The sequence below is a fragment of the Bos indicus x Bos taurus genome, chromosome 20 (genome assembly GCF_003369695.1).
Source record: "Bos indicus x Bos taurus breed Angus x Brahman F1 hybrid chromosome 20, Bos_hybrid_MaternalHap_v2.0, whole genome shotgun sequence".
Lineage (NCBI taxonomy): Eukaryota > Metazoa > Chordata > Mammalia > Artiodactyla > Bovidae > Bos > Bos indicus x Bos taurus.
The window spans coordinates 28,511,430-28,527,081 of record NC_040095.1 but is presented as its reverse complement, the minus strand read 5'-3'; the positions used below and the strand labels follow the sequence as shown (position 1 = coordinate 28,527,081).

At 39.6% G+C, this 15,652-nt stretch overlaps 1 protein-coding gene across 7 annotated transcripts in view; it reads right to left on the bottom strand.

Annotated features, from left to right (window-relative positions):
- Positions 1-15,652, bottom strand: part of EMB (embigin) — a 65,990-nt gene that overhangs the window by 35,455 nt on the left and 14,883 nt on the right. For 6 of the 7 annotated variants that reach the window (XM_027520044.1, XM_027520041.1, XM_027520043.1 and 3 more), the window contains exons 3-4: positions 13,687-13,776; positions 10,503-10,592 (exon numbers count right to left, since the gene is read on the bottom strand). In XM_027520044.1, the coding sequence (XP_027375845.1) occupies positions 10,503-10,592; positions 13,687-13,776 (180 nt within the window). The remainder of the gene's footprint in view (positions 1-10,502; positions 10,593-13,686; positions 13,777-15,652) is intronic. The other variant, XM_027520048.1, reaches the window with a different exon arrangement.

The window sequence follows — 15,652 nt, the reverse complement described above, 5'->3', positions numbered from 1 at the left end:
GAAATGCTGGGTTGAATGAATCACAAGCTGGAATCAAAATTTCCAAGAGAATTATCAACAACCTCAGATAGGCAGATGATACCATTCAAATAGCAGAATGTGAAGAAGAACTAAAGAGACTCATGATGAGGGTGAAAGAGGAGACTGAAAAAGCAGGTTTGAAACTCAACATTCAAAAAACTAAGATCATAGAAACTGGTCCTATCACATCACAGCAAATAGATGGAGGAAAAGTGGAAATAGTGACAGATTTCATTTTCTTGGGCTCCAAAATCACTGCAAACAGTGACTCAAGCCATAAAATTAAGACACTTGTCCTTGGGAAAAAACAATGGCAAACATAGACAGCATATTAAAAAGCAGAGACATTACTTTGCCAACAAAGTCCATATAGTCAAAACTATGACTTTTCCAATTCATGTACAGATGTGAGAGTTGGACCATAAAAAGCACTGAGTGCTGAACAATTGATGCTTTTGAATTGTGGTGCCGAAGAAGACTCTTGAAAGTCCTTGGGACAACAAGGAGATCAAACCATTCAATCCTAAAGAACATCAACCCTGAATATTCATTGGAAGGACTGATGCTAGAGCTGAAGCTCCAATACTCTGGCCATTTGATATGAAGAGCAGAATCATTGGAAAAGACTCTCATGCAAGGAAAGATTGAGGGCAAGAGAAGAAGGGGATGACAGAAGATGAGATGGTTGGATGGCATCACTGACTCAATGGACATGAGTTTGAGCAAACTCTGGGAGATAGTGAACAACAGGGAAGCCTGGTATGCTACAGTCCACGGGATGGCAAAGAGTTGGACACAACGTAGCCACTCAACAACAACAAAAAGGGATGTTATCCTGTTCAACAGGATAAACATGATTAACACCTGCTGTATGTTATATATGAAAGTTGTTAAGAGAGTAAAGCCTAATAGTTCTCATCATAATGAAACTTTTTATTTTTTTGCTCATACCACATGACTTGCAGGATCTCAGTTCTCTAACCTGCAATTGAATCTGGGTCACAGAAGTGAAAGCCTGGAATTCTAACCACTAGGCTACTAGGGAACTCTCTTAATTTTTTTATCTGCATAGGATAGTGGCTATTCAATAAACTTATATGGTAATAATTTCATGATGTATATAAGTCATATTATGATGTATACCTTAAACAGTGCTATATGTCAATGATATCTCAATAAAACTGGAAGGGGAAAAAAAGTATGTGGACCTTTAAGCCATTTGTAACCTTCCACTCCAGTACTCTTGCCTGGAAAATCCCATGGACGGAAGAGCCTGGTAGGCTGCAGACCATGGGGTCGCGAAGAGTCGGATACGACTGAGAGACTTCACTTTCACTTTTTCCTTTCATGCACTGGAGAAGGAAATGGCAACCCACTCCAGTGTTCTTGCCTGGAGAATCCCAGGGACGGGGGAGCCTGGTGGGCCGCCGTCTATGGGGTCGCACAGAGTCGGACATGACTGAAGCGACTTAGCAGCAGCAGCAGCAGCAGCAGCAGACCTTAATGGGTTCATTTAGGAATCATATCATGTGAAATAAAAATCTACTTTGTTCTTACATTTAAAAAAAAAAACAAATGGAAAAAGCAAATTAAAATTTTTCACATAGGACAGTGTTTCCAAACATGCTTTAAAAATAGAAACTCTTATTAAAAAGAGGTAAGTACATTAAGGACATTATGCTAAGTGAAATAACCCAGAGACAGAGAAAAAAATACTGTATGATTTCACTAATATGAAAGTGAAAGTAGCCCAGTCATCTCCAACTCTTTGCGACCCCATGGACTGTATAGTCCATGGAATTCTCCAGGCCAGAATACTGGAATGGGTAGCTTTTCCCTTCTCCAAGGAATCTTCCCAATCCAGGGATCAAATCCAGGTCTCCCGCATTGCAAGCAGATTCTTTATCTGCTGAGCCACAAGGGAAGCCCAAGAATATTGGAGTGGGTAGCCTTTCCCTTCTCCAGCAGATCTCCCCAACCCAGGAATCGGACCCAGGTCTCCTGCATTGCAGGCAAATTCTTTACCAATTGAGCTATGAGGGAAGCCCCTTCATTAATATGTGGAATCTAAAAAGAAAGTCAAATTCAAACAAGCAGAGAGCAGAATGTTGATGTTATCAGGGACAGAAGAGGGGTGGGGACGGGGTGATCAAAGGGTATGTATGAGGTTGCAGTTACATAGAATGAGTAAGACTAGAGAGTCTAAGACTTTATAGCTACTATTTATAGGCATAAAGACTATAATTAATAATTCTGTATAGAACACTGGAAATATGCTAAGACAGTAGGTTTCAAGTGCATTCTTCACACACAAAAAATGATAACTATGTGAGAAGATGACATGTTAATTAGCTTGACTGTAGCAACATGTATGTGTATGTGTGTATAGGCATGTTGTGTATCTATGTACAAATTTTAAGTGTGTGTGTATATATATATATATATATATATATATGTGGAAAATTTTAACTAAATAGACATTCCAAGTCAAATGAGATTTAAATCACAGGTGACAACAGAGTATGCAGTTCAGTTCAGTCGCTCAGTCATGTCTGACTCTTGGCGACCCCATGAATCGCAGCACGCCAGGCCTCCCTGTCCATCACCAACTCCCGGAGTTCACTCAGACTCACGTCCATCGAGTCAGTGATGCCATCCAGCCATCTCATCCGCTGGCGTCCCCTTCTCCTCCTGCCCTCAATCCCTCCCAGCATCAGAGTCTTTTCCAATGAGTCAAGTCTTTGCATGAGGTGGCCAAAGTACTGGAGTTTCAGCTTTAGCATCAGTCCTTCCAAAGAAATCCCAGGGCTGATCTCCTTTAGAATGGACTGGTTGGATCTCCTTGCAGTCCAAGGGACTCTCAAGAGTCTTCTCCAACACCACAGTTCAAAAGCATCAGTTCTTCGGCCCTCAGCTTTCTTCACAGTCCAACTCTAACATCCATACATGACTACTGGAAAACCATAGTGGGATTATAAAAATACTAATATTCTCCCCCCCCAAAATAATCCATAGATTCAGTTAAAAGTCAGTCAGATCCAAAAAGGATTTTTTATGGAACTTGGTTCCAAACAAAAACTCCACTTGAAAGAGTAAAAGTACAGGAATTAGAAAAAGCTAGTTTTTGAAAAAAAGTAACAAAAGTATAATGTTTCAAGAAGTAATATTAATTTGTTAGTGATGCTGGAAAACACCAAGAAAATTAATGATATAAAATAAGCAGAAATTTTCAGATTGCAAGTTGGAAACAGTAGACCAGAAAATCAACTTAATTACCATCAGATTTGTTTTTTAATGGGTTGTAAGATAGAAATCATCAAAGTGTAACACATCTATTACGTGTGGGTGTTGCTTGACATGTGCATGCATGCATGGTAGTACATCAGTTCACAAGGTAAATCGTTCCTTACTTTGTAGAGCACTATTAAAAGTTTGAAAAACATTTAAACGGTAGAGAAACAAAACAGCATAGGGGAATTTGTAATATGATCAGGGTGGTATTTCAAAATAGTAGGGAAAAAAAGAACTATTCAGGCAAGGATTTAGGGACATTTGGGGACATATATAAAATGTCTATATAAAATAATACATCTATATAATAATGTTAGTGTTCTATCAGACACAATACAAAGAACCATGTTTTAAATGGTTTAAAAATGGAAGGTTAAAAAACTCCTATGAAAATATTAACAGAAATGTGTAAATAAAATTTAATACACAATAAAAAAACATGTAAAAAATTAAAGAAAGAATATTTGCAATTTTTCTAAAAAGTAAAAATTACTACTCAAAATTTATAGCTGTCTCATTTGTATAAACTGAAGACCATATAAGCCCAATGGCTTCCCTGGTGACTCAGACAGTAAAGAATCTTCCTGCAATGCAGGAGACCTGGGTTCCATCCCTGAGTCTGGAATATCCCCTGGAGAAGGGAATGGCTATCCACTTTAGTGTTGTTGCCTGGAGAATTCTATAGACAGAAGAGCCTGGCAGGCTATCATCTCTCGGGTCTCAAAGAGTCAGACACTACTGAGCAACTAACACTTTCACTTTTTTCATAAGCCCAATAGACAATTGAATAAATGATATTAACATATAAATGCACACATATACATCTAATTCCAGAATGCAAATTAAAACAACAGGTAGACCTTTTCATGCTCATAATAGCAAAGAGTTTAATAACATCAAGGCTGGTCAGGATCTAGAGAAAATTATACTCAAATATGCAAACGGGGGGAAGGATTAAATTATCAAGATACTTTGGAGGCTAGTTTGCAAGTAGGTATTAAAATGTGCATAGTTTCTAATTCAGCAATTCTATTTTGTGGTATTTATCCTAGAAGAACACAGACAACCATGCCCAGAAAGAGATACGTAGAAGTGTCTGTTGCTCTATGGTTTACATTAGAAAAAAATTTAAGCAAACTAAGGTCTCTTGAGAGAAAAATACCCAAGCCTGTGTATCTATACTGTACACACAGCTAAAAGAACATGCTACATGCATAGATGATATGGCTAGAGCCCCCAGAATTAATGTTGGAGGATGACCAAAAAAAAGCAATTTTCAGATGGATACATATGGGTTTATAATATTAATATTAAAGAATAGCCAAAAATACTATATAGCTTCTATGGTTACTACACACATAAACACATACATTGTACAGAGATTACCACTGGCAAAAAGAGAGAGATCTGAGAATGGAAGCAGTGAATAGTCAAGTCTGACAAGTTTTGTTTTTATCCCCAGAAGTTCTATTCAGCTATTTTTCAAAAGTGATTTTTTTTCCCTTTCAGTTTTACTGAGACATGCTTGACATACAACCCTATGTAAGTTCAGTGTGTACATCATAATGACTAGACCTATATATATTGGAAAATGATTATCCATCACCTTATACAGATACCCCCCAACATATATATATATATATTTTTAATAGCATAATGTTCTTTTCTCATGTTTCAAGTATTGCTTCCTTCACATCCTTCCCCGGTATTCTAGAGTCTGAAGTTCTAGAAGGTGTAATCCCACTGCTCCTTAGTGGATGCTCAGTGTTAGAACTGCTTCACTGCACTTCACATTTCTGTCTCGCAAGCAGGTCCAAATATGAACTGCACAGCCAAGGAGAACGATTCCTCCTTCCACAGATGTTTTTCATTTGCTTTCCTGCAGAAGTATCACCTGTCAGGGTCATTTTTGTGTTATTTCTCAGGTTGGAAGCTCCTGTATCATGCAAGTAACGTAAATCTGAATTACAGCCTCAGGGAGAGCAGGCTCTTGTCTTAGAAAACTCATGGAAATCTTTTGTTTTGGTGCAGAACAAAGCTACAACCAAGAAGCCAGCTGAGCATCTCCTTGTGCTCATCAGCTGTTTTTTACACTATGTGAATCCTTTCTCTGTGTTTATAGAATTCTGAGGGTTTTCAGCTCCAGCTTTCTGGGGCTTTTCAGTTCCAACTCCCCTCTTTGCCTAAATTCAAGGCCTTGTTCTAAGTCTGTGGCTATGAGAACTCAAGTGCCTTGGCAACAAACACAAGGAAACCTAATATGACATCAATTCACAATTGGATCCCTAGTCTAATTATAATTCTTGACAAACAACTTAAGTTAATTTTGCAGTGTTTGCCTTTATAAACTTCCCCATTTTGTAGTCCAGTAGAACACAATTCAAGTGCTTCCTGAATCTGTCTCCTGGGCTATAGTCTTCCATTTGGCTCAAGTAACACTCTTTTCCATTCCTATTATAGACTCGTTTATTGATTATATCTTTTGGCAGTACTTAGCTATATACTTAAAAGATTTTATATTTAAAAGAATGAATGTTGCTATATTTTAGATTTTCTAGATGTGTCAAGAGAACTGTCAGATTCTCTAATTTATTGTGGGCTAGAAATAACATTTTAGTATTTCTTCAAATGAATTCATTTTTATTTATGTAATTTAAAATTCATTAAAAGATGCTGGATACATATCAGAGAAACAGAAACAGTACTTCTCTATTTGCGCTTTACTGGGGACATAGCTTTTAACTTAATTCTCAAAGATGGGGAGGATCTGAAATCAGCAAAAGGGCAGGGAAAAGGCTTTTAATTGATCAGGTTCCCTGTCCCACTTATGCTCAGCACCATCATCTAACTTTTTGGTGAAATTTTTTATTAAATGTTAACAACCATGTGATTATTAAATCATCTGTCTCCCCACGCTGAGGGGACAGGGAACAGTAATACAGCTATTCTTTTTTATGTGTCAACCAGTGGTTTACAATTGAGGATAATTTTGTCTACTAGGGGACATGTGACAATATCTGGAGACATTTTTGGTTGTCACAACTTGGTAGGTGCTGCTCAAATGTAGTGGATAGAGAGGCCAGGGATGATGCTAAACATCCTACAGCGCCCACAACCATGCACCCCCTGACCCCAGCAACAGAGAATTATCCAGCCCAAAATGTTAATGTTTATGATAATGAGAAACTCTAGCGTAAAACAAAAGCTGCTGACAGCTACTATCAATTGTGTTACTATGACGGATCCCTCTTCCACCTTCTCTTTCACTCTCTGTATATATTAGGATTCACAATCCTTTTCCTCTCTACATCAACAGTCTACATAAGATTTGATAACTGGTGATCTGCTTCTGAGAAACATCCTAAACAAGTACACCTCACTGGAATCATCCTCAGATCTTCTCAGCAACAAAGTGTCTGAGCAGCCAAATGTAAGAGACAGTTGTTTCTTTCAGTTCAGTCGCTCAACTGTGTCCGACTCCTTGTGATCCCAAGAACCGCAGCACGCCAGGCCTCCCTGTCCATCACCAACTCCCACAGTCCACCCAAACCCATATCCATTGAGTCGGTGATGCCATCCAACCATCTCATCCTCTGTCGTTCCCTTCTCCTCCTGCCTTCAATCTTTCCCAGCATCAGGGTCTTTTCAAATGAGTCAGCTCTTCGCATCAGGTTGCCAAAGTATTGGAGTTTCAGCTTCAACATCAGTTCTTTACGTTTTCACAAACTCACTGACCAGTCACTTAAGCCTGGAATCTGAATCCTAACCCTAGACTTCCTGTCTAGCTGGTCTAAACACCATGGCTGCCTTTCCCTTCCTGGACTAATCTTTCCAAATTTTACTCTGTGCTTTAATATACTCATCTGTCCCTCCAATGCCTGCTTTGTCTACCTCCCTGTCTCATCAGGTCCTTGCCAGGACAGCTAATCACATCTTAAAATGGTAAATAAAATGTGCCAGTGGGGACAGCCTATGCCAGCATTACCAGGGTAGTCAAGAAAACTGCCAGCAGATGTTTTGATTGTAACCTCTTTGGTTAAATTGTAACACACTGATGGAGACACCAATCACTAACATACACAGAGGAAGAAAAAAATAAAACAATAAAGAAACACTCTGATTGCTGTAATACAAACAATGACTTCTGAATATTGACCCTGGGAAACCTAGCACAGTGATGTAAAAATAGTCCATTATTAAAAGATCAATTTTGAAACCCAGTGGTATCAGACAACTGGAAAAAAAGCATACCTTATTCTTAGGTCAGTTATACTTTTACAATATATCCACTATCTAAGCAAGTGCAATTTCCATGACAAACCTATTTAGCAAAGAACAATTAAAATACCCTCCTTTTCATTGTTTTTGAAACTTTTTCCATAGTCTCAAAAACAAAGCTAAGTTTCCTTAAAATAGGTATAATTATATTAGGAACACTGTTGAAAGAAATGAGTAACTGGGCATTAAGAAAGGCTGCGTACATAGTATAATGGTTAATAGCATAAGCCCCTGGTGCCAGAGAGTCTGGTTTGAAAATCAAACTCCCAACTTACCACCTGTGACTGTGGTCCATTCACTTGGTCTCTCAGTGCTTCTTTTTCCTCATGAGCAAGTTGCAAATAGTAGCAGTATCTATTGTTTAGGGTTCTTATGAGGTTTAAACTCAGTTATGTGTAAAAATACACATCTAGACATTACCTTGTATCTGTTAGGTAAATTACTAGCAATATTTTTAAAACATAAAACCAGTAGACAATTTGCTATCATGACTCAAAGGTCACACTGTTCACTCTCCAAGGCACAGGACCTGTTTCTCAGTCTCAAGCATCTTTGAGTCAGTATGCTATGAACTGGAGCCAACTCTACAACCAATGTCCACATTTAGATCTCTCTAAAAGAGACATTTTGTCCCAAAAGAGATGAATTTTTAAAAAGGCCACAGGAAAAGAGAAAATAATAAGCAACAAAACAGAAATGTTGCTAAGCACAATTCAAATAAACAAGGTGAAAATATATGAAAACATTCTCTTCATGAAGTACCTTAAAACTCCTAGTGATAACAAGAAGAAGAAAGCCTATGGTTCCTAATAAACTTGAGTACACCTTCAGATTTAAATTCTATATTTCAATAAAGGCAGTTCCTAAAACCAAACTTTTAGATACAAAGGCAACCAGAACAACAGCCTACCATAAAAAGGGTCACAGCTCAGAGACGCTGTGTTTCAAAGAAAAGTGAAAGTGAAGCTTGATCAGTCTTGTCCAACTCTTTGCGACCCCATGGACTATACAGTCCATGGAATTCTCCAGGCCAGAATACTGGAGTGGGTAGCCTTTCCCTTCTCCAGGGGATCTTCCTGACACAGGGATCAAACCCAGGTCTTCTGCATTGCAGGCAGATTCTTTACCAGCTGAGCCACAAGGAAAGCCCAAAGTTAATGTCATTTTTTTTTTTCTTTTTTGAGTAAAATCAAATCCAGACTTAAGGAATAATTATATTCCAAACATCTACTGCAATAGGGGAAATGCTGCAAGCTTTGGATCTACAGGCATCTCAACGTCAAATAGAAAAAAACAATTTTATAAGAAGGGGTAAGAGGGCTGGAAGGAATCCTTGAGAAGAAATGAAGCTTTTACCCAGTGGTAAAAGCAGACAGCACCACTGGACTGGGGTAATGCATTTACTGCTTACACAGACTGGGGGCAAGCCAAAGTCCAGGGGTCTGAGAGGAAAAGAAAAGCATGACTCAAGTTTGATCAGGCCAAGGTAGACAGGGTGTTGTGTTAGTTGCTCAGTCATGTCCGACTCTTTTGTGACCCCATGGACTGTAGACAACCTCTGTCCATGGAAAACTCAGGCAAGAATATTGGAGTGGGATGCCATTCTTTCTCCAGGGGATCTTCCTAACCCAGAGATTGAACCTGGGTCTCCTGCATTGCAGGCAGATTCTTTACCATCTGAGCCACCAGAGAAGCCCTAAGGCAGACAGTGAGTAATGGATAGTTGTGGACACCTGCTGTCTTGGATACTGTATGAACACTGGTTTTAATAGCAGTATCAGAAAAAAAGAGTGGCTAGGAGTGAAACCCTCCAAACAGGTTAAGTAAGTAAATAATCAGCCTGACATCAACTAAAAGTCCAATTTTTACTCCTTCTGTGGGCACCTGATCCTTCTTGCACCTGAGCTCCACTATACAGGATAAATGAGGGGTGTGCTCCTGCCAGCATTACCAGGTTAATGAATAGATGTGCAAACTTATGTCCTTACATAAATCTCTCTTAAAGAAACACTCCATCCTAACAAAGGAAACCAACCATTAAAACTTGTGAAAAGTAAACCAACAAGCAGCAACACAGGAGTGTGGTGATTCCTTTTTACAAGACGGAATACACTCCAAATACTAGAGTGGGGACATCTGGAAACAAACAGGAGTGGCACAAAGGCATATAGATGTTCTTCTGTCAAAAAATTCACTGCGAACATTCCAATGGTATCAGATTTCAGGGAGGGCACACCTTTTACTCACATTAAACAGAAACAGGGAAACCGTTCTTAAGACTAGAGGACAGTTAAAGACTGGACATAGGATTGGATAAAACTTATCAGTGACTTAATAAACAGGATTAGAATTTTAATTATACTTCTAATATGGTTCTAATATTGTTACTAAAACAGATAACCACTCTGAGTCATTTAAAGGGCTCTGAGATTACTTTTAAAACACTGGAATCCAAAACTGTGAGAAGAAAGCAGACCTGCATTTTATTTCTGGATTCTTTACTTGTTTTTCCATTGCACTGTCCCTGACTCATAGGTAACATCTTTAATTTCTTTGCCTAAAGCTCTTCCAGTAGATACATGAATTCTCCTCTCAAGGCAGAGTGACTTGAATGGCTGTACCAGCAAGGTGTGAGGACAGCAGAAGAGCATCTGCAAACTAAAATGAACCCTCCCCTCTCCTCAGCTGTCTTTCTTCTAGAGAACTTTTCTTAACCCTCCCAGCTGGACTGGCTGCCTCCTCCCTGCACTGGAGTACCTCACAGGTTTTAGCTGTATGAGATACTGGTGTGTTTCTCCCACCAGACTGTGAGCAGAATTTAGTACTGCATAAGGCAAAATACAGTGGCTTAATTAAAAATAAAAATTATCTGGGTATTATATTATTTGAAACATGAAACATGATACATTTACCAGTCATTGATATGCTATGACTCTCCAAGGAAAGGTTAGAGGACTTTGTCATCATTTCTTCCTGGACAGGTAGACTTGTAAAAGGTGCAGCTGTAAGAAAAAGAACATATGATTACATGTTATTATCAAGGTTAAATGACTGCATAAAAGCTATTTCACAGCAGCTAAAATACTATATTGTATATACACAATATTAATGAGATATTAATGTACATACATAATATTAATGTTTTCAGGAATCTCTGATTCATTATGTTTTAATATGCTCCATAGACATTTAGAAACACACTGAGCTAATGAGTGTAACAAAATTTCCAGTCTATATTTTTTCCTGAAGAATCCCTACTGACTTGTATCAGTTGACTTAAAAAAAAAAACAACTTTCCTTATCCTACAATTTGTCATTTCTTTCTAATACATAAATGAAGACACTGAGAAATTAGATAAAGAGTGCCAGAAAATAAAAGACATCGAAAGGCAGGGAGCAGATGAGAGGACAAAAACGGACAGACAGATCATAATAAAGGACATAAAAAGTGAAGACAGAGAGAATGTACTGGGTGCTGGAGGGCGGACAGCACACAACACCTGTGCCTGTGCAGCGAAGTCTGTGCTGCTGTTTTCCAGCTCTGGGGACAGTACAGCCTTGTTTGCTTTTGTTTTCAGTTGTTAAGTCGTGTCCAGCTCTTTGGTGACCCCATCAATTCTAGGCTGCCAGGATGCTCTGTCCATGGGATTTCTCAGGCAAGAATACTAGAGTGGGTGGCCATTTCTTTCTCCAGGGGATCTTCCTGACCCAGGGATAGAACCCACATCTCCTGCATTGGCAGGCAGGTTCTTTACCACTGAGCCACCAGAAGCGCCCAAATAAGGAGAGTCTTTATTCCAAAAATTCTACTGTAATCGGGGAAATGCTACAAGCTTTGGATCTACAGGCATCTCAGTGTCAAACAGAAAAAAAACACTTTTCTTGTATACAGAGGGGTAAGAGGACTGGAAAGAACTTTTAAGAAGCAATGGGGCAACCTAGGGGGGAAAGCCGACGGCAGCACTGGACTCAGACTGGGGGCAAGCCGAAGGTCAGGGGTCTGAGAGGAAAAGAAAAGCCTGACGCCAGTTTGATCAGGCCAAGGCAGACAGTGAGTAATGGACAGTTGTGAACACCTGCTCTCTTGGATACTGTAGGAACGCTGGTTTTAATAGCAGTTATCAGAACAAAAGAGTAGTTATGAGAGAAACCCTCCAAACAGGTTAAGTAAGTAAATCATCAGCCTGACATCAACTAAAAGTCCAATTTTTACTCCTTCTGTGGGCACCTGATCCTTCTTGCACCTGAGCTCCACTATACAGGATAAATGAGGGGTGTGCTCCTGCCAGCATTACCAGGTTAATGAATAGATGTGCAAACTTATGTCCTTACATAAATCTCTCTTAAAGAAACACTCCATCCTAACACAGGAAACCAACCATTAAAACTTGTGAAAAGTAAACCAACAAGCAGCAACACAGGAGTGTGGTGATTCCTTTTTACAAGACGGAATACACTCCAAATACTAGAGTGGGGACATCTGGAAACAAACAGGAGTGGCACAAAGGCATAAAGATGTTCTGTCAGAAAACTCACTGTGAACATTCCAATGGTATCAGATTTCAGGGAGGGCACACCTTTTACTCACATTAAACAGAAACAGGGAAACTGTTCTTAAGACTAGAGGACAGTTAAAGACTGGACATAGGATTGGATAAAACTTATCGGTGACTTAAAAAACAGGATTAGAATTCTAATTATACTTCTAATATGGTTCTAATATTGTTATTAAAACAGATAACTACTCTGAGTCATTTATGCAGAGTACATCATGAGAAACGCTGGACTGGAAGAAACACGAGCTGGAATCAAGATTGCCGGGAGATATGCGGATGACACCACCCTTATGGCAGAAAGTGAAGAGGAACTCAAAAGCCTCTTGATGAAAGTGAAAGTGGAGAGTGAAAAAGTTGGCTGAAAGCTCAACATTCAGAAAACGAAGATCATGGCATCTGGTCCCATCACTTCATGGCAAAAAGATGGGGAAACAGTGGAAACAGTGTCAGACTTCATTTTCTTGGGCTCCAAAATCACTGCAGATGGTGACTGCAGCCATGAAATAAAAAGACGCTTACTCCTTGGAAGGAAAGATAGCATATTCAAAAGCAGAGACATTACTTTGCCAACAAAGGTTCGTCTAGTCAAGGCTATGGTTTTTCCTGTGGTCATGTATGGATGTGAGAGTTGGACTGTGAAGAAGGCTGAGTGCCGAAGAATTGATGCTTTTGAACTGTGGTGTTGGAGAAGACTCTTGAGAGTCCCTTGGACTGCAAGGAGATCCAACCAGTCCATTCTGAAGGAGAGCAGCCCTGGGATTTCTTTGGAAGGAAAGATGCTAAAGCTGAAACTCCAGTACTTTGGCCACCTCATGCAAAAAGTTGACTCACTGGAAAAGACTCTGATGCTGGGAGGGATTGGGGGCAGGAGGAGAAGGGGACAACAGAGGATAAGATGGCTGGATGGCATCACTAACTCCATGGACATGAGTCTGGGTGAACTCCGGGAGTTGGTGATGGACAGGGAGGCCTGGCGTGCTGGGATTCATGGGGTCCCACAGAGTCGGACACGACTGAGCAACTGAACTGAACTCTGAGTCATTTAAAGGGCTCTGAGATTACTTTTAAAACACTGGTATCCAAAACTGTGAGAAGAAAGCAGACCTGCATTTTATTTCTGGATTCTTTACTTGTTTTTCCATTGCACTGTCCCTGACTCATAGGTAACATCTTTAATTTCTTTGCCTAAAGCTCTTCCAGTAGATACATGAATTCTCCTCTCAAGGCAGAGTGACTTGAATGGCTGTACCAGCAAGGTGTGAGGACAGCAGAAGAGCATCTGCAAACTAAAATGAACCCTCCCCTCTCCTCAGCTGTCTTTCTTCTAGAGAACTTTTCTTAACCCTCCCAGCTGGACTGGCTGCCTCCTCCCTGCACTGGAGTACCTCACAGGTTTTAGCTGTATGAGATACTGGTGTGTTTCTCCCACCAGACTGTGAGCAGAATTTAGTACTGCATAAGGCAAAATACAGTGGCTTAATTAAAAATAAAAATTATCTGGGTATTATATTATTTGAAACATGAAACATGATACATTTACCAGTCATTGATATGCTATGACTCTCCAAGGAAAGGTTAGAGGACTTTGTCATCATTTCTTCCTGGACAGGTAGACTTGTAAAAGGTGCAGCTGTAAGAAAAAGAACATATGATTACATGTTATTATCAAGGTTAAATGACTGCATAAAAGCTATTTCACAGAAGCTAAAATACTATATTGTATATACACAATATTAATGAGATATTAATGTACATACATAATATTAATGTTTTCAGGAATCTCTGATTCATTATGTTTTATATGCTCCATAGACATTTAGAAACATACTGAGCTTATGAGTGTAACAAAATTTCCAGTCTATATTTTTTCCTGAAGAATCCCTACTGACTTGTATCAGTTGACTTAAAAAAAAAAAAAACAACTTTCCTTATCCTACAATTTGTCATTTCTTTCTAATACATAAATGAAGACACTGAGAAATTAGATAAAGAGTGCCAGAAAATAAAAGACATCGAAAGGCAGGGAGCAGATGAGAGGACAAAAATGGACAGACAGATCATAATAAAGGACATAAAAAGTGAAGAGAGAGAGAATGTACTGGGTGCTGGAGGGCGGACAGCACACAACACCTGCGCAGCGAAGTCTGTGCTGCTGTTTTCCAGCTCTGGGGACAGTACAGCCTTGTTTGCTTTTGTTTTCAGTTGTTAAGTCGTGTCCAGCTCTTTGGTGACCCCATCAATTGTAGCCCGCCAGGATGCTCTGTCCATGGGATTTCCCAGGCAAGAATACTAGAGTGGGTGGCCATTTCCTTCTCCAGGGGATCTTCCTGACCCAGGGATAGAACCCACATCTCCTGCATTGGCAGGCAGGTTCTTTACCACTGAGCCACCAGGAGCGCCCAAATAAGGAGAGTCTTTATTCCAAAAATTCTACTGTAATCGGGGAAATGCTACAAGCTTTGGATCTACAGGCATCTCAGTGTCAAACAGAAAAAAAACACTTTTCTTGTATACAGAGGGGTAAGAGGACTGGAAAGAACTTTTAAGAAGCAATGGGGCAACCTAGGGGGGAAAGCCGACGGCAGCACTGGACTCAGACTGGGGGCAAGCCGAAGGTCAGGGGTCTGAGAGGAAAAGAAAAGCCTGACGCCAGTTTGATCAGGCCAAGGCAGACAGTGAGTAATGGACAGTTGTGAACACCTGCTCTCTTGGATACTGTAGGAACGCTGGTTTTAATAGCAGTTATCAGAACAAAAGAGTAGTTATGAGAGAAACCCTCCAAACAGGTTAAGTTAAGTAAATCATCAGCCTGACATCAACTAAAAGTCCAATTTTTACTCCTTCTGTGGGCACCTGATCCTTCTTGCACCTGAGCTCCACTATATAGGATAAATGAGGGGTGTGCTCCTGCCAGCATTACCAGGTTAATGAATAGATGTGCAAACTTATGTCCTTACATAAATCTCTCTTAAAGAAACACTCCATCCTAACACAGGAAACCAACCATTAAAACTTGTGAAAAGTAAACCAACAAGCAGCAACACAGGAGTGTGGTGATTCCTTTTTACAAGACGGAATACACTCCAAATACTAGAGTGGGGACATCTGGAAACAAACAGGAGTGGCACAAAGGCATAAAGATGTTCTTCTGTCAGAAAACTCACTGTGAACATTCCAATGGTATCAGATTTCAGGGAGGGCACACCTTTTACTCACATTAAACAGAAACAGGGAAACCATTCTTAAGACTAGAGGACAGTTAAAGACTGGACATAGGATTGGATAAAACTTATCAGTGACTTAATAAACAGGATTAGAATTCTAATTATACTTCTAATATGGTTACTAAAACAGGTAACATTTAAAAGGCTCTGAGATTACTTTTAAAACACTGGAATCCAAAACTGAGGAGAAAGCAGACCTGCATTTTATTTCAGGATTCCTTACTTGTTTTTCCATAGCACTGTCCCTGACTTAAAGGTAACATCTTTAATTTCTTTGTCTAA